Source organism: Cervus canadensis, chromosome 26 (genome assembly GCF_019320065.1).
Source record: "Cervus canadensis isolate Bull #8, Minnesota chromosome 26, ASM1932006v1, whole genome shotgun sequence".
In the NCBI taxonomy this organism is placed as follows: Eukaryota; Metazoa; Chordata; class Mammalia; order Artiodactyla; family Cervidae; genus Cervus; species Cervus canadensis.
Genome location: NC_057411.1, coordinates 51409603 through 51430859, shown reverse-complemented (window position 1 = coordinate 51430859; position 21257 = coordinate 51409603). Strand labels below are relative to the sequence as shown.

The window sequence follows — 21257 nt, the reverse complement described above, 5'->3', positions numbered from 1 at the left end:
CCACGCCGCCAGCACATCCACGGCCGCGAGGGCCACGCTTGAGTTCTCTCTTTCAGAGCTTGTCATTCAGTGGTATCTAAAATTTAAAAAAAATCAACCTTTATAAACTATTAATTCTCCTTATTTATCTTTACATCCTTTTGGATTTTGTGTGTGTACAGTCGTATCATCTACAAATAATGGCACTTCTTTCCCCCTTTTCTAATCATTAGTCCTTTTTTTTTTTTTCCTTCCTTTACTGTACTGGCTGGGATCTCTGCTGAGTAGAAATGATGGTTGTTGGTACCTTCATTTCATTTCTGATCTGAGGAGGAAAACTTTCACTGTTTCATCTTTATGTTTAGTGATAATAGGGTTCTCTTTTCAAGATGGCCTTTATCAGTCTAAGTTACCTTATGTTCTTCATATGCTGCGAGTTCTTTTTACTAGTGAATGGATATTCAATATTATTAAAAGCTTTTTCTGCATCTTTTTAACTTTCCCCGATGACTCAGTGGGTAAAGAATCTGCCTGCAGTACAGGAGACACAGACGTGGATTCAATCCCTGGATCGGGAAGATCTCTTGGAGGAGGAAATGGCAACCCACTCCAGTATTCTTGCATGAGAAATCCCATGGACAGAGGAGCCTGGGGGGCTACAGTTTATGGGGTCGCAAAGAGTTGAACACGACTGAATGATCAAATGTCTGTACGCACACACACTGCATCTATTTTAATTACATGGCACTTGTCTCTTACTCTTTAATGTGATGGAGTAATTAGAAAATCAGCTCAGTGTTAAACCAACTTTGCTTTCCTGGTAAACCCATTTGGTCATGGGAATATCCTTTTTTCTGTGTTACTGGATTGGGTTTGCTCATAAATTCACGTAGGACTTTTTCATCTGTTTTCATGAGTGAGAGTAAATTGGGTTTTCCTTTCTCTGTCACATTTTGGTGTACCAATTATGGTTAATTTTTAGTATGTACTCTTTTTTATTATCTGTAGTAGTTTGTCTAAAGTCAGATATGTTTTTCTTATTAAATTTCTGGTATAAACCATCTTGGCTTGGAGTTACACATGTTTGAGTTTATTTAATGATTACAGTGTTGCTCCAGTTTCTGTTTGTCGATTTTGAAAAGTTGTATTTTCTGGAAATTGTTTGAGCGCTTCATCAAACTCTCATCTAAAGTTTGACCTAAAGATGTTGCTAATACCCTTATTATTTTAAGTGATTGTTTGATCTGTAGTGATGTCTTTTTCATTTTTGACGTTGGTTTTTTTGTACTTTGTCCCTTAATAAGTCTTATCAGTATTTGTCTGTTTTATGGATCTTTTCAAAGAAGTAGCTTTTGGCTTTGCTGGTATTCTCTGATCTGCGAGTATCTGACTGGTGCCCTTTTAGACTCAGCCTCTCTGGGACGGGCCTTCATCCAAGAGGCCTTCTCGCCCAGGAAGTGACCCCAGCACACCCTCTAGTGGTCTGGAGCCAGCTTGCCTGGGTGTGAATCCTTGCTCTGATACAAACTTGAACAAGTCTCGTAATGTACACACCTCAGTCTCCCTCTTTAATGAAATGAGGACGACAGTCACACTAACAGTGTAGTGGTGTTGGAGTGATTGGAAGCTGCTGTATGCATTTAGGGAATTGGCCTGTTGCATCTGTGTTGCAGATACTTTGTCTCAGTTCAGTTCAGTCACTCAGTCCTGTCTGACTCTTTGTGACCCCATGGACTGCAGCAGGCCAGGCTTCCCTGTCCATAACCAACTCCCGGAGCTTAGGCACTCATGTCCATCGTGTCAGTGATGCCATCCAACCATTTCATCCTCTGTCATCCCCTTCTCCTCCTGCCTTCAATCTTTCCCGCCATCGGGGTCTTTTCCAGTGAGTCGGTTCTTTGCATCAGGTGGCCAAAGTATTGGAGCTTCAGCTTCAGCATCAGTCCTTCTAACAAATATTCAGGACTGAGTTCCTTTAGGATTGACTGGTTGGATCTCCTTACAGCTCAAGGGGCTCTCAAGAGTCTTCTCCAACACCACAAGTTCAAAAGCATCAATTCTTTGGCGCTCAGCTTTCTTTATAGCCCAACTCTCACATCCATACATGACTACTGGAAAAACCATAGCTTTGACTAGACGGACCTTTGTTGGCAAAGTAATGCCTCTGCTTTTTAATATGCTGTCTAGGTTGGTCATAACTTTTCTTCCAAAGAGCAAGTGTCTTTTAATTTCGTGGCTGCAGTCACGATCTGCAGTGATTTTGGATCCCCCCAAGATAAAGTCTGTCACTGTTTCCATTGTTTCCCCATCTATTTGCCATGAAGTGATGGGACTGGATGCTGTGATCTTCATTTTCTGAATGTTAGAGTTTTAAGCCAGCTTTTTCACTCTCCTCTTTCACTTTCATCAAGAGGCTCCTTAGTTCTTCTTTGCTTTCTGCCATAAGGGTGGTGTCATCCGCATATCTGAGGTTACTGATATTTCTCCCGGCAGTGTTGATTCCAGCTTATGCTTCATCCAGCATAACATTTCTCATGATGTACTCTGCATATAAGTTAAATAAGCAGGGTTGACAATATACAGCCTTGATGTACTCCTTTCCTGATTTGGAACCAGACTGCTTTTCCATGTCCAGTTCTAACAGTTGCTTCTTGACCTGCATACAGAATTCTCAGGAGGCAGATCAGGTGGGTCTGGTATTCCCATCTCTTCAAGAATTTTCCACAATTTATCGTGATCCACACAGTCAGAGGCTTTGGTGTAGTCAGTAAAGCAGACGTAGATGTTTTTCTGGAACTCTCTTGCTTTTTCAATGAACTATCAGATGTTGGCTATTTGATCTCTGGTTCCTCTGCCTTTTCTAAATCCAGCTTGAACAGCTGAAAGTTCACGGTTCACGTACTGTTGAAGTCTGGCTTGGAGAGTTTTGAGCATTACTTAGCTAGTGTGTGAGATGAGTGCAGTTGTGTGGTAGTTTGAACATTCTTTGGCATTGCCTTTCTTTGGGATTGAATGAGAAGTGACCTTTTCTAGTCCTGTGGCCACTGCTGAGTTTTCCAAATTTGCTGGCACATTGAGTGCAGCGCTTTCACAGCATCATCATCTAGGATTTGAAATAGCTCAACTGGAATTTCATCACCTCCACTAGTTTTGTTCTTAGTGATGCTTCCTAAGGCTTACTTGACTTTGCATTCCAGGATATCTGGCTGTAGGTGAGTGATCACACCATCGTGATTATCTGGGTCGTGAAGATCTTTTTTGTATGGTTCTGCTGTGAATTGTCGTCACCTCTTTTTAATATCTTCTGCTTCTGTTAGGTCCATACCATTTCTGTCCTTTACTATGCCCATCTTTGCATGAAATGTTCCCTTGGCATCTCTGATTTTCTTGAAGACAGCTCTAGTCTTTCCCATTCTATTGTTTTCCTCAATTTCTTTGCATTGATCCGTGAGAAAGGCTTTTTTATCTCTCTCTGCTATTCCTTGGAAATTTGCATTCAAATCTGTTTATCTTTCCTTTTCTCCTTTGCCTTTAGTTTCTCTTCTTTTCTCAGCTATTTATAAGGCCTCCTCAGACAGCCATTTTGCCTTTTTGCATTTCTTTTTCTTGGGGATGGTGTTGCTCCCTGTCTTCTGTACAGTGTCACAAACTTCTGTCCATAGTTCTTCAGGCACTCTGTCTGTCAGATCTAATACGTTGAATCTATTTGTCACTTCCTCTGTATAATCGTAAGGGATTTGATTTAGATCATACCTGAATAGTATAGTGGTTTTCCCTACTTTCTTCAATTTTGGCAATAAGGAGTTCATGATCTGAGCCATAGTCAGCTCCTGCTTTTGTTTTTGCTGACTGTATAGAGCTTCTCCATCTTTGACTGAAAAGACTATAATCAATCTGATTTCAGCATTGACCATCTGGTGATGTCCCTGTGTAGAGTTGTCTCTCATGTTGTTGAAAGAGGGTGTTTGCCATGACCAGTGGGTTCTCTGTTAGCCTTTGCCCTGCTCTATTTTGTACTCCAAGGAGATACCTGTTACTCCAGGTACCTCTTGACTTTCTACTTTTGCATTCCAGTCCCCTGTAATGACAAGGACATCTTTTTTGGGTGTTAGTTCTAGAAAGACTTGTAGGTTTTCATAGAACCGTTCAGCTTCTTCAGCATTACTGGTCGGGGCATAGACTTGAATTACTTTGATATTGAATGGTTTGGCTTGGAAAGAAACAGAGATCTTTGTCTAACTTTGTATTTTTAAGAAACTGTTTATGTTTTGCAGAAGTTTTACACTTCTGTGTGAAAAGACTTTGGGGTTTAAAATAAACATGGCATATAAAGCTATTGTTCACTGAGGTCACCCATGATCTTCTAGCTGTTCTTTTTCCTGTTTCTAAAGTAATTATTCTTTGTGTCTTCCTTTCCTTCTATGCCCCGTGTTGGAAATTTTATTCTTTATTAGTACTCATAGAAGTCTTCTCAGGTGGTGATAGTAGTAAAGAACCCACTTGCCAGTGCAGGAGATGTAAAAGACAAGGGCTTGAGCCCTGGGTCAGGAAGATCCCCGGAGGAGGGCATGGCAGCCCACTCCAGGATATTTCCCTAGAGAATTCCATGGACAGTGGAGCCTGGCGGGCTACTCATTGGGTCACAAAGAGTCGACACGACTGAAGCGACTTAGCCCAGCACAGACAGCACTCATCGGTGAGTTCAGTCGCTCAGCCGCGCCTGGCTCTTTGCAACTCCATGGACTACAGCATGGACTACCGCCAGGCCGCTCTGTCCTTCACCAACTCCCGGAGCTTGCTCAAACTCATGTCCAGCAAGTCAGTGATGCCATCCAACCATCTCATCCTCTGTCGTCCCCTTCTCCTCCTGCCCTCAGTCTTTCCCAGCATCAGGGTCTTTTCCAGTGAGTCAGTTCTTCACATCAGGTGACCAAAGTATTGGAGCTTCAGCTTCCGCATCAGTCCTTCCAATGAATAATCAAGACTGATTCCCTTTAGGATGGACTGGTTGGATCTCCTTGCAGTCCAAGGGACTCTCAAGAGTCTTCTCCAGCACCATGGTTCGAAAGTATCAATTCTTCGGCGCTCAGCTTTCTTTATAGTCCAGCTCTCACATCCATACATGACTACTGGAAAACCATCGCTCTGACCAGACGGACCTTTGTTGGCAAAGTAATGTCTCTACTTTTTAATATGCTGTCTAGGTTGGTCATAGCTTTTCTTCTAAGCAGCAAGCGTCTTTTAATTTATGGCTGCAGTCACCATCTGCAGTGATTTTGGAGCCCAAGAAAATAAAGTCTGTCACTGTTTCCATTGTTTCCCCATCTATTTGCCATGAAGTGATGGGACTGGATGCCGTGATCTTCGTTTTCTGAATGTTGAGTTTTAAGCCTGCTTTTTCAGTCTCCTCTTCCACATTCATCAAGAGGCTCTTTAGTTCTTCTTTGCTTTCTGCCATAAGGGTGGTGTCATCCACATATCTGAGGTGACTGATATTTCTTCCAGCAGTGGTGATTCCAACTTGTACTTCATCCAGCCCGGCATTTCGTATTTTGAACCTTGCCTGAAATGTTCCCTTGGTATCTCTAATTTTCTTGAAGAGATCTCTAGTCTTTCACACTCTTATTGTTTCCCTCTATTTCTTTGCACTGAGGAAGGCTTTCTTATCTCTCCTTTCTTTGGAATGCTGCGTTCAGATGGATATATCTGTCCTTTTCTCCTTTGCGTTTCACTTCTTAATTTGTAAGGCCTCTTCAGGCAACCATTTTGCTTTTTTGCATTTCTTTTTCTTGGGGATGGTTTTGATCACCACCTCCTGTACAATGTCAAGATCCTCTGTCTACGGTTCTTCAGGAACTCTATTTAACAGGTCCAATCCCTTGAATCTATTTGTCATTTCCACTGTATAATTGTAAGGGATTTAATTTAGTTCATACCTGAATGGCCTGATGTTTTTCCTTACTTTCTTCAATTTAAATTTGAATTTTGTAATAAGGAGTGCATGATCTGAGCCCCAGTCAGCTCTAAGTCTTATATTTGCTGACTGTATAGAGCTTCTCCATCTTTGGCTGCAAAGAATGAAATCAGTCTAATTTTGGTGTTGACCATCTGGTGATGTCTGTGTGTGGAGTTGTCTCTTGTGTTGTTGGAAGATGGTGTTTGCTCTGACCAGTACATTCTCTTGGCAAAACTCTTGTTAGCCTTTGCCCTGCTTCTTTTTGTACTCCAAGGCCAAACTTGCCTCTTACTCCAGGTATCTCTTGACGTCCTACTTTTGCATTCCAGTCCCCTATGATGAAAAGGACATCTTTTTTGGGTGTTAGTTCTCAGAGGTCTTGTAGATCTTCATAAAATCATTCAACCTCAGCTTCTTTGGCATTAGTGGTTGGGGCATAGACTTGGATTATTGTGATATTGAATGGTTTGCCTTGGAAGCAAACAGATCATTCTGCGTTTTTGAGATTGGATCTGAGTACTGCATTTTGGAGTCTTTTGTTGACTGTGATGACTACTCCATTTCTTCTAAGGGATTCCTGCCCATAGTAGTAGATATAAAGGTCATCTGAGTTAAATTCACCCATTCCAGTTCATCTTAGTTCACTGATTCCTAAGATGTCGATGTTCACTCTTGCCATCTCCTGTTTGACCACTTCCAATTTGCCTTGATTGGTGGACCTAATTTTCCAGGTTCCTATGCAATATTGCTCTTTACAGCATCGGACTTGACTTCCTTCACCAGTCACATCCACAACTGGGTGTTGTTTTTGCTTTGACTCCATCCCTTCATTCTTTCTGGAGTTATTTTCCCACTGATCTCCAGTAGCATATTGGGTACCTACTGACCTGGAGTTCATCTTTCAGTGTCCTATCTTTTTGCCTTTTCATACTGTTCATGGAGTTCTCAAGGCAAGAATGCTGAAGTCGGTTGCCATTCCCTTCTCCATTGGACCACATCTGTCAGACCTCTCCACTGTGACCCGTCCGTCTTGGGTGGCCCCACACGGCATGGCTTAGTTTCATTGCGTTAGACAAGGTTTGGTCCACAGCCTCAGGGTGTGGAGTCGGTTCTCAGAGAAAACCAAGAGTGTGTGCACACCAGGCAGCCACGCTGAAGACAGCGTGTCAGGCAGGCGGAGGTGAGTGCCTGCGCCTCCTGCTGAGGGTGTCAGTGTGGGCCTGCAGAGCCGGTGGGGCAGGGCCCCTGCTGGAGGGGAGGGCTCCCGGGACTGTGACATGTGTCGGTCCGCGTGGGTCACCTGGTCGCGTGGGGCTCTCCAGTCCCTGGTGTGCTTTATGTGTGAACACATCCTCATACTGAAGACCCAGTATGAAGAAAGAATGTAAAATATCTCACTCTATATTGGTTATCTTTGATGTGATAATATTGTGCATATATTGAGTTCAGTGAGTCAATTCAGTGTGTTGGCTCTCTGCATCAGGTGGCAAAATATTGGAGCTTCAGCATTGTTTCAGGGTTAGTTTCCTTTAGGATTGTGTGGTTTGATCTCCTTGCAGTCCACGGGACTCTCAAGAGTCTTCTCCAGTACCATGACTCGTTGGAAAAGATCCTAATGTTGGGAAAGATGGAAGGTCAAAGCAGCAGAGGGTGGCAGAGGATGAAATGGTTAGGTAGCACCACCAGGTGAATGGAGGTGAGTCTAAGGAAGCCCTGGACGAGAGTGGAGGACAGAGTAGCCCGGCGGGCTGCAGCCCATCAGGCCGCGGAGAGTTGCACTTGACCTAGTGACTGAACGACGGCACCGAGTTAGATACAGGCTTCCTAGAGTCACCTGTGTTTTGTGGGGGAGGTGCTTAATACACTTTTTTCTTAGAGCAGTTTCAGTTTCACAGAGAAATTGAGCAGAAAGTACAGCAGGTTCCCATGCGTCCTCACTCAGCACAGCCCCCACAGTGTCAGCATCCCCACGGTGGTCTGTCAGAGCCAGTGACGCATCCTTGGGCATCCTCGCCCAGAGTCCGTGATTCTGGGTGCTGCGCACTCTGGGGGTTGGACAGATGTCGAATGGCATGTGTGCTCCGCTGTAGGATCACACTGTCGTCTCGCTGGTTCAGAAACCCTTTGTGTCCTGCCTGTGCCCGCCCTCTCCCCCGTCCCTGACAGCCGCGCATCTTTTACTGTCTGCATAGTTTTCCAGAAGGTCGTGTAGGGGTCACACAGTTTGTAATCTTTTCAAATTGGCTCCTTTCATTTAATAATACACATTTAAGGTTGCTCCATGTCTTTTCATGGGTTGATAAGTCTTTAGCACTGAATAATAATCTGTTGTCTGGAGGTACCAAAGTTTGTTTATCCATTCACCTTCTGAAGGAGATTTTGGTTGCTTCCAAGTTCTGGCAGCTATGAGTAAAACTGTTAACAAACATCTGTGTGCAGGAGTTTGTGTGGATGTAAGTTTTCATTTGGGTAAGTTCTGAGGAGCACGATTGGTCAGTTGCAGGGTGAGAGGATGTCTGATTTTGTAGGAAACCCCCAGACTGCCCTCAGTGGCGGCCGGCGCCACCTGCCGCCCCACCAGCAGAGCTGAGAGTCCCTGTCGCTTCCCAGCCTTGCCAGCACGTGGCGTCCGTGTCCCGCGTTTCGGCCGTTCTGCCGGGTGTGTTGTCTCCTTGTTTTTGCCCGTGTTTTCGGTTTTAACTTATTACACGGTTCATGTTTGCAGCTTGCGTTACATTTCTCTTAGAGTTGGAGCGGACAGCCCGGAAGGCGTTGCTGAAAAGGAAGGGAAAGATTGGCAGTTAGTACCTGGAGGCAAAAGTGAGGTTAAGAGGAGAGTGTTTTCTCTTCAGCCTGGGAGGAGTAAGTAATAGCATGTTTGTATCCTAATGGAGACGATGCAGGAAAGAAGGAAAAACGGATGACCTGACAAAGAAAGGGGCTGGTCAGTGGAAGAGGCCTCAGGCAGAGGGCAGGGCCCGGTGCCTGCCCCAAGGTGAGGAGGCCCAGTGGGTGAGCGCGCCTGAGGGCACTGTGCAGGCCCTGGCGGAAATGCTGCTGCGTGCATGTCCACACAGGGTGTCGGCGCCCTCACGCCCCCGTCAGCAGCATGTCACGCACCCACCTTCCATCCCTCTCCGCAGCGTCAGGTTTTTTCTAGTCTTTAATAATTGTTTTCACTTTCCCTTCTTGAGAGACCAGGGGGAGCAAAGGCTTTGGCAGCCCCTGCGTACCTGGCCAAGACCTCCAAAGCAGACACTGCAGTCTGGGGGGCCCTGAGCCCGGCCTTTCTGCGGCTGCTGCCCACGTGCGTGCTGAGCAGGCCTCTGCTCCACCTGCCCCGAGCTGGGTGTCTGTGTCTCCGCTCCCCTCCTCTCCAGCTCCTGGGCAAACACGCCTCCCTGTCCCCTAACCCTCTAAACCATCCCACACAGTCGCTGTGCCCATGGCTGTAACTCCTGTCCCCGCCTTGTGATGTTTGCGGACCGTAACAGTTGTAGTAACAATCCTGGAGACTGACTCCATGTCATCAACTCTGTTACGGGAGGTAAAGGGTCCTGCAGAAAGCAGGCGCTGTCTGTGGGGTCCAGGCAGGTCCCTGGCTAGCCTCTGCTGTGGTTCCCTGTGAGGCAGCTGCCCCCGTGGCCAAGGGCGTGGTGGTGGCTGTGGTGGGGGGGGCGGGAGAAGGGGCTGGGCCCTGTTTGATGACTTGGGCTCACCAGCTATGTGAATGGCTACTTTTGGAATTACTTAAGGTCACTCAGTTTTCAATATGACTGACCCATTTAGGGACTGACTAAAAGCTTTTCTGAGTCTCTGTTCTATTTATGTGATTTTTCTCTCTCTTCTGGTGATTTCTGGATATTGCTATGAAGACTGTTAACATCCTTTACAAAATGACTGGTTACCGTGATTTTTAGGTACCTTCAGATTTGTAAAGGGATGCAAACTGCAGTCTGAGAAGTTAGAGGTACTCTGATAGCAGTTTTTCATTTGCCCATAGTAGATTATTGTTGTTCAGTCACTAAGTCATGTCCGATTTCACAATCCCATGGACCGCAGCATGCCAGGCCTCTCTGTCCTTCACTATCTCCAGGAGTTTGCTCAAATTCATGTCCATCGAGTCTGTGATGCTATCTAACCATCTCATCCTCTGTCGTCCCCTTCACCTACCACTGTCAATCTTTCCCAGCATCAGGGTCTTTTCTAATAAGTCAGTTCTTCGCATCTGGTGGCCAAAGTATTGGAGCTTCACCTTCAGCATCAGTCCTTCCAATGAATATTCAGGACTGATTTCTTTAGGATGGACTGGTTGGATCTCCTTGCAGTCCAAGGGACTCTCAAGAGCATCAGTTCTTAGGCACTCAGCTTTCTATTTGGTCTAACTCTCACATCCATACATGACTACTGGAAAAACCACAACTTTGACTATATGGACCTTTATTGACAAAGTATGAAGAAGGAAATGGCAGCCCGCTCCAGTGTTCTTGCCTGGAGAATCCCAGGGACGGGGGAGCCTGGTGGGCTGCTGTCTCTGGGGTCGCACAGGGTCGGACACAACTGAAGTGACTTAGCAGCAGCAGCATTGACAAAGTAATGTCTCTGCTTTTTAATACGCTGTCTAGGTTTGTCATAGCTTTTCTTCCAAGGAGCAAGCGTGTTTTAATTTCGTGGTTGCATATTTTGAACTGAATGAGAAGGAAAACACAGCATATCAACATTTATCAAATACAGCAAAGCAGTGTTTAGTAGGGACATTTACAGCGTTAACCATCATCAAGAGAAAGGGTTCACTGCCCTGTGCTTCCGCCTTAAGGAAGTAGAAAGTCAGAGAGCCAACCATACCCAAAGATACTCAAAGTAATGAAATAATAGCATAAAAGCAAAATGCAGTAAAACAAAAAAAATTTTAATATGGAAAAATCCATGAAACCAAAAGCTAACTGTCTTAAGAATAATAAAATTAACCTTAAGGTAGGCCAAAAATTTGAGTAGATACTGTATAAGCCTGTGAAAAGATACTTACTGTATTGTTAGGAAAACCACATTGAGATAGCAGTACACATTGGTTATGGGGCTCCAATGAAAACCTTACGATGAGGGTGTTGGTTAACTGGGACTCCTTATCAGTGCTCTTTGGGAGGAGTTTGGCACATAGCCTGTGGCATCTTAGTTCCCTGACCAGGGCTCCTGTGCCCGGTGCAGTGGAAGCACAGAGCCCTAACCACTGGACTGCCGGGAAATCCCGGCGGTTTCTTAGAAGTTAGACACCCCAGTTATTCTATTCCTTGGTATTTATGCAAGAGAAGCAAAAACATGTGTTCCCAGCAAGATTTATACATGAGTGTTGATAGCAACTACTGTTTGTGAAGCCGAGACAGGGAGACAGGCTGCCTGTGTCCAAACAGCAGAATGTGAGGGAGCTGTGTCTTAGCTACAGGGGACACTGCTTGGGAGGGAAAGGAACAGTCCCATGGTCCACACCAGGAATCATCTCCAAGTAATGATACTGAGAGAGAAGCCCGACGAAAGAGGAGATGCTGTGTGATGCCATTCGTCGCAGACGATTCCAGGAGTTGCCCCGTGAATCTGTGGAGTGGGAACTCGCTGTGGTGGCCTGTGATGGGGCGGGGCGGGAGGGTGAGGCGGTGAGGAGGCAGAGTCGGGGCACACTCGCCGCCCGAGGACCGCCTCCCGTGCTGAGCCGAGTCTCCAGGCGTCGGAAGGTTTGACCTCTGTTCGGGACGCGTCTGGCTTTACAGACGGTGTGCCCTGACGATTCCGAACCATAGAAAGGATCACGCCCGCTCTCCTGGGTGTCTATCTCCGCGTTGTCTGGGTGGTTAATGCGCCTGCGTCAGCCCTTGCTCTTGACCTCTGCAGCCCGTCCTCCGCTGTGGGGGGCCCCTGCCCGGGGGGGCGAGTCCCCAAAGCCTGACCGCTCTGCTCCCCTGGGCTTGCCTCACATGCGATGATCTCCCCAGAGTTGGTTGTCCGCATGCGGGGGTTTCTCTGTAAGGTGAGACCTGGGTCACGCACTGCCCTTCTGAGCAGCCTCCAGCCCCCGCACAGCACCCCCAGGCTGGCTGAGCAGCCCCGGCCCCTCATCCTCGGCCCCGGGCCTCCCCTCCAGCCTGCGTCCTGCTCCGGAAGGACCTGTGTGCACAGCCGCCCCCATGCCGGCGCCCCTCTGCCAGCTCTCCCCGCAGCCGCTTCCGTCTTCGTTGTCCTAGCCCTCGGGTCTCACGTAGCTCTGCTCTCATTAAAGCCACGCTGTCCTCCTCGTCCGCTCTGCACCCTCAGCAACTTCATGTCTTCATTCTGGCGGAGAAGCACTTAGCGCGCTGGGCCGTTGGAGGTTCTGTCTGTGTTTACTTGTCCAACATCGCTCTCAGACCAGCAGGACCCGGGCGTCTGACCCGTGCACGGGCTGTGTCCAACCCCTGTGCCCGAGTCGTGCTCACCGAGGCTGCTCCACATGCAGTCCAGCCTCTCTCCTGCGCCCAACGTCTGCCCCCCATCCCGGGGGCGCCGCCTTCGCAGCAGTTTCACCCTGGCCTCTTCACCGCTTCCCTTCCCTCATCTCTTCTCCTCGCATGTCCTACCTCCGTGTCCAGACCTGAGTGAGGCCAGGCCCCGCAGCTCCCTGCCCCCTTCTCTGTCCATGCCCCAAGGCCTCTAGCACCAGCCCGCCACTTGAGGCGTCTCCTCAGGGAGGCCCTCGACAGCTGCAGTGACGAAGGGCATCATCCTCAACGCCTGACACCTTGTCTTGCTTTCTCTGCTCAGCCACCGCTGTCTGACGTTCTGTGACTTGAGAGCACAGATGTTTGACCTTGTCCTCGTGTTTGACGAGCACTGCACTCCCCCCGGCGGGGAGCTGGGTTTACTCACCGTGCGTCTCCATGCCTGGGCCAGTGTCCTGCACACAGTGGGCTCCCAGGAAGCCCTGCGGGGATGGACCCTGAGCTGGGTTCTCTCAAGTCACTTCTGCCTCTTAACATTCTGATTCTTCTGGGGACCTTTGTCACCTTGGGCCCAGCATCTCCTGCTCTGGGTAGAAAGGCAGCCTGCAGAGGCCTGAGACCTGGGGCTGTTCCGCCAGCGATGGGCTTGGGACCTGTTGGGACAGAGAAGGGCAGCTGCTCCCGGGGGCGGCCATGTGCAGCCGTTCAGGTGAGCCCACTCAGACACGCAGGCGGCTGCTGAGCTGGGTGGTGAAACCCAGGGCTCACCTGTGGGCATGATGGGCGTCAGCAGGTTTGATTGCTGGTTCTCATAGGCGGGGAAGAAGAGAGGTGTGCGCTTCTGTGTCTCAGCGGTGCTGTCTCATCCCTGTAATCACTCATGTTTTCCTTCATCCTGTCCGCCCCCTTGATACCTGGTCCCTCCAGGCCTTGCTGACAGCACCTGAGGCCCTTCAGGAGCGCTCTGGCCGTGGTGGCGGCAGTCACGGCAGTGCGTGTGTCGGGCCAGCCCGCGGCAGGGGACACGCCGGGGCCGAGTGCAGAGCCGGGCTGCGGGCCAGGCGGAGCCGGGAGCGTTCGGGCCACGCTGGGCCAGAGTGGCCCCAGCCCAGTGCTGGCCTGCCTGCCCGCCCACCGGGCGCACAGCGGGGGCTCTCCGCGTGGGGGCTGTGGTCCCGAGGCCGCCACCCCCCACGCACTCTGCTCAGGGGCCGTGGCCCGTGCGGCTGCGTCGGGAAGGCTGTGACTGGCCTCCCTGCTCGACTGTGGCCAGCTGTGCCCCTCGAACTGCTCTCTAGGATTTGCAGGGTGGTTCCGCTAAGGTGCACACAATGCCTCAGGGCTCATGTTGATTTGGATTAAAATCTTGGCTGCTACTTGCTCACCTGGTGACTTTAGGCCCGTTTTAAACCTGGGCGCCAGTTTGTGGGTTTCTAAGGCTAATTTTATTTTTCTGATGGCGAGGTTGATATTAGAGAGGATCTGGAGTCATGATCTTTCCTCTTCCTCCTGCTTACCCTCACCCTTCAGTTTAGGACCTGTTTCAAAAGTGGATGTAGACAGTGAGGCTGGAGTTGAATCCATAACTGCTGACGCGCTTGGAGGGAGGCTGGTCTCGGGTGTGAGGCTGCTCTCAGGCTCCTGGGTGTGTGTCTTGACTTGAACTTGCACAGCCCGCCTCAGAGGTGGCTTGGCTCTGTAGGTGAACTCAAGTCACATTGCTGCCGCAGCCTTGAGCCCCGAGTGCAGACATCTCTAGAATCGTGGCCTTGACCTTTGTTGCTGTTTTTGGCTGCACTGAGCAGCTAGTGGGATCTTAAGTCCTCAACCCAAGCCCTCGACAGAGAAAGCAAGGAGTCCTAACCTCTAGAGCTCCAGGGAGTTCCCTGAACTTTGTTGATGGCTAAAAGAAAAGAGAAAATGTCCTGGTGCTTTCTCAGTCTGAATTGAGGTTGATGCTTCCTAGCAAGTGGGGGGAATACAGAAGTCTAGGTGAAGGGGTGAAGACAGATTTCTGCCTCCTCCTTAGATGTTCTTTATGGTATTGCTCTTTTATTTGAGGTATGTGTTTCTAGAATGCTCAGCACAGTTTTATTTAACAAATCCCCTTTGATGTTTCTCAGTGTGAACATACATGTGCATTAAAGTTTTAGAACTGTTAAGTTTGAATGATCCTGGCTTTGTGGCTCATGTTTTGAAAAAACTTTTTTTTCTTTTTTCTGTTCCAGACTCCTTTTAACTTTGGCATGAATCATAGAACACCACCCTACCCCGCTGGGGATTACTGCCTTCTGTGCAGAAGCGAGCGGAAAGACTCTTCGTTCTTAGAGAGTGGAGTGAAGACCGCAAGCAAGCTGGCCCTGTCCATGGCGCCCAAGGGCAACAGCGTGCTGCACCTGCCGCTCTGGGTGTGCCCCGACTGCCGGCGCACCGTGGAGAAGGACGAGCGCCATGGTGGCCTCGAGCAGCCGGCGGTGAGTGCCCGCGGGGCGCTGCCCCGTCAGCCCGGCTCTGACCCCCTCGGTCAGCAGGTCAGCCCCGTCAGCGAGCTTGGCGGCCCACAGGGCGGGTTTCAGCGTTTTATGTCTGGTCGCAGGATTTCTTTGGCGATACAGTTTGTTGAAAAACTAGATGGCTTTGTGTGCGCTCAGTTCTAGACGATTCCACGTGCTGGTAACTTGCCTGAACGTCTCTTCCCGGGTGCAGTTCTCATGTCAGGCTCCCCGCCCCACTCTGCCCCCTCTCTTTTCATGCCTCAGCTCAGTGAAGCCTTCTTGAGAACGTCAGCATCTTTAGCCCAGACAGCGTCTTCGTGGGCCGTGGTTCTGAAAGGGCTTTAGTTTCTCTTCTTTAACCGGTTTGTGGCTGTGCTGGGTCTCGCTGGCGGCCCTCGGGCCCCCTCCAGTGTGGAGCGCAGGGGACTCTGGGCTGTGGGCCGTGGGCCCCCCCTGCGGTGCTGCTCTCATGGAGCGCGGGCTCGGTAGCTGTGGAGCTTGGGCTTAGTTGCCCCACGGCGTGTGGGATCTTCCCAGACCAGGGATTGAACCTGTGTCCCCTGCACTGGCAGGCAGAGCCTCAGACCCTGGACCACCATGGAGTCCCGAAAGGGCTTTCAGACCTGGTCTTTGGGTTCTGGAGGGAGTTGCCTTGCAGCCATGTAAGGCCCCACATGCTTGGGCTCGTCCGTGGCTTTGATTTCTGCCTGCTGGGTCTTTTCTGAGCTGTGGTCTCTGTGCTCCCGCCTCTCTGCATGCGGCACTGTCTGCTTGCTGACCCGAGGCTGCTGTCCACTTGAGCCCGCCTCAGGCCTGTGCCACTCGGCAGAAGCCTCCTCACTGCCCCCCGCCGAGCCGAGACTTCTGTTTTAGGGTTTCCCGGGAGGCAGCACCCAGCTCACGTGCTGGCTTCTGCAATAGTGCTGTAACAGCTGCAGCTCAGAATCCCGTCGTTTATCAAAACAGAGACTGGCTTCTCACTAGTGTGCTTCCCGCACAGCCCTCTTTCCTGTTCTGTTCTTCTCCTTAGTGCTTCTTTCTAACATACTGTGTGTTTTGCTGACTCACCTTGTCTTTCTCCTTCACTGGAATATACTCTCCAAGAGGGAGGGCAGCTCCTTTTGTGTGTTTTCCAACAGCAGTGCTCAGTCAGTCACTGCCGCTGCTCAATCGTGTCCCGGGGACTGCAGCACGCCAGGCCTTTCTGTCCATCACCAACTCTGGCATATTTTAGGTACCCAGAATATTTGAATTAATGAATAAATGAATGAATGAAGAAATGATACAGAATAAGAGATTAAAAAGATGGCCAGTTGATCTTACATTTTTTCACCTGCAGATCTTCGTGCTTTTATCATTTTATTTTACTTTTGTTTCCTTTCCCGTCCACTTAAGGTGTTTGGTCTTTTTTCAGTTTTTTGTTGTTGTTCAGTCACTCAGTCGTGTCCGACTCTTTGCGACCCCCATGGACTATAGCACACCAGGCTTCCCTGTCCATCACCACCTCCCCGAGCTTGCACAGACTCATGTCCATTGAGTCGGTGATGCCATCCAACCATCTCATCCTCTGTCATCTCGTCTCTTCGTGCCCTCAGTCTTTCCCAATACCAGGGTCTTTTCTAACAAGTCAGCCCTTTGCATCAGGTGGCCAGAGTGTTGGAGTTTCAGCTTCAGCATCAGTCCTTACAATGAAAATTCAGGACTGATTTCCTTTAGGATGGACTGGTTGGATCTCCTTGTAGTCCAAGGGACAAGTTCAACTTCTCCAACACCACAGTTCAAAAGCGTCAATTCTTCAGCGCTCAGCCTTCTTTATGGTCCAACTCTCATATCCATACGTGACCACTGGAAAAACCATAGCTTTGACTATATGGACCTTTGTCAGCAAAGTAATGTCTCTTCTTTTTAATATGCTCTCTAGGTTTGTCTTCAGTTTTTTAATGCAAGACTATTTGGCGTTACTGATACTTGTTTGTTCTTTGTTACTTCCAGTAGTCATTCTTGAGTCTTCCCCCTGCTCATGCATTCTCTTTGCTTCCTAAACTTTACCATCTTTGGCTCCTGTTTCCAGTCCAGCTCCTCTGCAGTGGCCTGACTGCCTTGGGAGAATGGTTGCTATGTCCTTCCTGGTTTGGAGGCAAGTGGAAATGCCTGTCAGGGCCCATAATCAGTCTTTCCAGGAGGAGAGTCTCGTTTCCTGACTCTGATTTTGCCTGGACGATGCATCCACAAATGAGGCTTCTCTCCTCATTAAAAAAGTGGTCCCAGGGACCACAGAGGTGTAATGTTAACCAATGTTTGTAGATTTAAACCTTCTGTTGCTTTTGTATGGTTGGCTTCTTTGTTCAAGCTGCTTAAAACCACTGAACTTTTTTTTTCTCAATGAGATGTAATTTACATCTAGTAAAATTCACCCATTTGAAGTGTATATAGTTCACTGAGTTTTGACAGATTTATGCAGTTGTGTAAACACTGTCACCACAGTTAAGACACAGAGCCCCCAGATGTTCCCTTGTTCACCTTGGTGGTGACCCTCCCCCCCCCAGCCCCTGATAACTGCTGACGTGGTTTTTACCCACATGGATTTGCGCTTTCCAGAGTGTCGCGTGCGCTTCCCTCACACGGCGTGATGCTCTAAGAGCTGTGCGCCACCACTGTGTTCCTTGTTTTCACTGCGTGAACTGTGGAGACGTGCTGTCGTTTGTGGATCTGTTTATCGTTGACGTGTGTTTCTGTCATTTCCAGACTTGGACTGTTCTAAGTCTAGCTGTTGTGGGCGTCCTTGTGCAGGTCTTTCCGCAGACAGCCTTTGTACGCATCACTGGCCTGGTTTGCTCATGTCTGGTTGAGAACTTGGCATCTGCCTGTGAAGGGAGTCACCTCATGGAGGCTCGTTGAAGGCGTCTTGTCTTGTATGTCTTTCGGGGCCTCGTAAAGTGAGTTGAGGTGTGTTGCTGTTCCTGGTCTTCTCAGGAGAGTTTGTTTACTGTTGGTGGTGGTGTGTGCAATGTCTGTGGTGTGTGTAGTGTTGGTGATGTGTGTATAGTATCGGTGTATGTGTAGAGCTGTGGGTGTGTGTGGTATCTGTGTGGGTGTATGTGGTGGTGGTGTGCGTGTATATAGTGGTGATGTGTGTAGTGGTGGTGGTAGGTGTGGGGTTGGTGGTGTGTGTAGTATTGGTGGTGTGAGTGTGTGCATTGTCAGTGGGGTGTGTGTGTGCAGTGTCAGTGGGGTGTGTGTGTGCAGTGGTGATGTGTGTGCAGTGTCAGTGGGGTGTGTGTGTGCAGTGGTGATGTGTGTGGTGGCGGTGATGGGTCGTGTGTGCAGTGGTGGTGTTGGTCTTTCCCTCGTGGGGGCAGTGCCAGGCCACGCCTGCAGAGGTGGTCGGCGAGGTGGGCCCCGGAGCTGGCTCAGACCCGTGTCTCTGACGGCTGCCCCCTGTGCTGGTGTGGGCCGGGCCGGGGGACCTCCCCACACCCGGGGGCCTCCTCTGTGGCACCTTCTCCTTCCCCCACCCTGTGTCTGGGGCCAGATGCACTTGCCTGGTGAGCCTGCCCTGCCTGCGTCCGCGTGGCCCTGGGGGAGAGTGCCCAGCTCCAGCGGGGAAGGCCTGCGCTCGCGTGGGGAGAAGGGGAGAAGGGCCGGCCGCCCTCGGCCCCGGGCACTTGCTGCAAGTGGAGCCGTCCCCTCTGACCCTCTGTGCCGCCCCCTCGGCCGGCGCCCCTGGGCCTGGTGCTGTGGGGCGGGCCCAGGCCATGGGCGTGGGGGCCATGCCTGTGTCCCCGTGGTCAGGGACGCGCTGAGCGAGGCCTGTGGATCCGGCGCTGAATGCGCTCTGTCTCCAGAGGTCGTGCCGGCTTGCCCGCCTCGCAGGCCTCGCTCAGAGGCTAGGGCAAGAGCGTGTCCTGCGCAGACGCTGAGAAGCTTCGGTTTCAGACGTCCGCCTGGATCCCGGCTCTCCAGTCACGGGTCTGAGCGTGTCTGTCTCCAGGGGCTGCTGCCCCGCTGGGTCCTGCCTAACGGGAGGGGCCCAGCCTCCAGTGCTGCCCTGGCTGCCCCGCTGTGCCTGGGACTGCCCAGGCGCCCCTGACACTCCACGGTCTCCCTGCAGCTTAGGAGGCCACCTCCCGGGTGCACCCCCGGGCCCAGGCAGCCGATGGTTCTCGTCCTCTCCTCCTCCGGCCCCAGCCCCGCCCGGCCGTCCCCATCTGACCTCTCCGCCCCCAAGTCCCCGGGTCATGGCCTCCTGCGTTCTCCATGGTGGTGCAGGGCTGGGGGTGCGTTTTGAACTTTTGCTTCAGTTTCTTGAACAGATAAGACATTTTCCATTTCTTTTCAAGTCGTGTGTGTGTTTATTCGCTCAGTCACGTCTGACTCTCTGCGACCCCATGCACTGCAGCCCACCAAGCTCCTCTGTCCATGGGATTCTCCAGGCCAGAACAGTGGAGTGGGTTACCGTTTCCTTCTCCGGGGGATCTTCCCCACGCAGGGATGGAACCCGGGTCTCCTGCATCGCAGGCGGATTCTTTGCCGTCTGAACCACCAGGGGAGCCCCTTCTCAAGTTAGCTGTGGTAAAGTGTATTATTAGAAGCTGTCAGCTTGTGTGCGGGGGTCTGTGTTTAGTAGCGACCATACCTGTAGCTCAGCTTTTTATTCCTCATATTTGTGCTTTTTCTGTTTTTTTTAGCCTGTCTCGCTAGCAGTCTGTCAATCGTGTCTCCAAAGAGGAACTGGAAAAATGTTTAAACACCTCTGTTTCTACTCTGTTCCCTTCATGACTGCTGTTGTGTGTGGGGTGGGGGTGTCTGTCGGACGCTGTGGCGCAGGTGGCAGACGCTCACGGCCCTGCCCTGCCCCCCAGCGTGCCCTGCGCCTCACAGCCCCCCTGCGGGCACACCCCGCTCTCCCTGCCCCCAGTCCCCCTGCGGGCACACCCCGCTCTCCCTGCCCCCAGCCCCCCTGCGGGCACACCCAGCTCTCCCTGCCCCCAGCGTCCCCTGCCCCCCCAGCCCCGCTGCGGGCACACCCCGCTCTCCCTGCCCCCAGTCCCCCTGCGGGCACACCCCGCTCTCCCTGCCCCCAGCCCCCCTGCGGGCACACCCCGCCCTCCCTGCCCGGGCGCCCTGCTCTGTCCAGGGCGCTGGGAGGCGGTGACGGCAGACGCACCAGGCCCTGAGCTACAGGCAGACACGCGTCAGTCGTGGGCCTGGTTCCTCGTCCTCGGGAGCAGGGCACCGATGCCATGGCAGGGTGGGGCGCGTGACAGTGTGGGGGCTCCCCATCTTCCAGGCCTCTTCCGAGGGCTGGGGAGCTGGAGCTGGGTACCAGCTGCTTTAGGGGAGCGGCCCTCCTGCGCTCATCTCACCCGGAGACGGGGGGACACATGCCTGCTCCGCCTGCCCGTGCCCGCACAGGAGGGTGGGGGCACCACCCGCGCACGGGCGGCCCGGCCTGCACACCAGCGGCCCGGCCCAGGCGACCGCAGAGCTGGCGTCTCCTTTATCGGCGGCTGCTCTCCTGCCTTTCTGCGTGGGGTTCTTCCCCATCCGTGTTTACGGCTCTGCCGCCACGTGTGCGGGAAACCTGGTTACCGCTCCGTGTTTTGAATTGCTGGTAGTATCGGCTCAGTTTTAAGTGTTATCCAGTCGTGGTTATTTCTGTTTTCAACAGTGAATTGTTTTTAGAAGTATTTGTAAATATCCAAACCTAAGTCTTGGGTTACTTGCAATCATACTGACTTCTAATTTAATGCTGTTGCTGTTAGACAGCGTGGCCTGTCTGACGGTGACTCCTCATCAGTCAGATACGCTAACATGCGGTGGTGGTGCGGTCGCCCATCCACGTCCGACTCTGCCCCCAAAGGCCGCAGCACGCCAGGCCTCACCGTCCCTCACCATCCGACTCTGCCACCAGAGGCCGCAGCGCGCCAGGCCTCGCCGTCCCTCACCATCTCCCGAAGTTTGTGCTAGTTCATGTTCATTGCATTGGTGATGCCATCCAGCCTTCTTACCCTCTCGTACCCTGTTTTCCATCTCATCCTCTGATACCCTCTTCTCTTTCTGCCCTCAGTCTTTCCCAGTATTAGGGGCTTTTCCAGTGAGTTGGCTGTTCCCATCAGATGACCAAAATACTGGAGCTTCAGCATCAGTCCTTCCAATGAGGATTCAGGGTTGATTTCCCTTAAGATTGATTGGTTTGATCTCCTTGCTGTCCAGGGAACTTTCAGGAGTCTTCTCCAGCACCATAGTTCAAAGACATCAATTCTTTGGCTTTCTGCCTTCTTCACGGTCCAGCTCTCACAACTGTACATGACCACTGGGAAGACCGTAACCTTGACTAGACCGACCTTTGTCAGCAGA

At 50.9% G+C, this 21257-nt stretch overlaps 1 protein-coding gene across 5 annotated transcripts in view; it reads left to right on the top strand.

Moving 5' to 3' along the window:
• FAM193A (family with sequence similarity 193 member A) overlaps positions 1–21257 on the top strand; it is a 148275-nt gene that overhangs the window by 47798 nt on the left and 79220 nt on the right. For all 5 annotated transcript variants that reach the window (XM_043447685.1, XM_043447683.1, XM_043447681.1 and 2 more), the window contains one exon: positions 14631–14876. In XM_043447685.1, the coding sequence (XP_043303620.1) occupies positions 14649–14876 (228 nt within the window). In that variant the 5' untranslated portion in view covers positions 14631–14648. Of the gene's footprint in view, positions 1–14630; positions 14877–21257 lie in introns of those variants that run through there.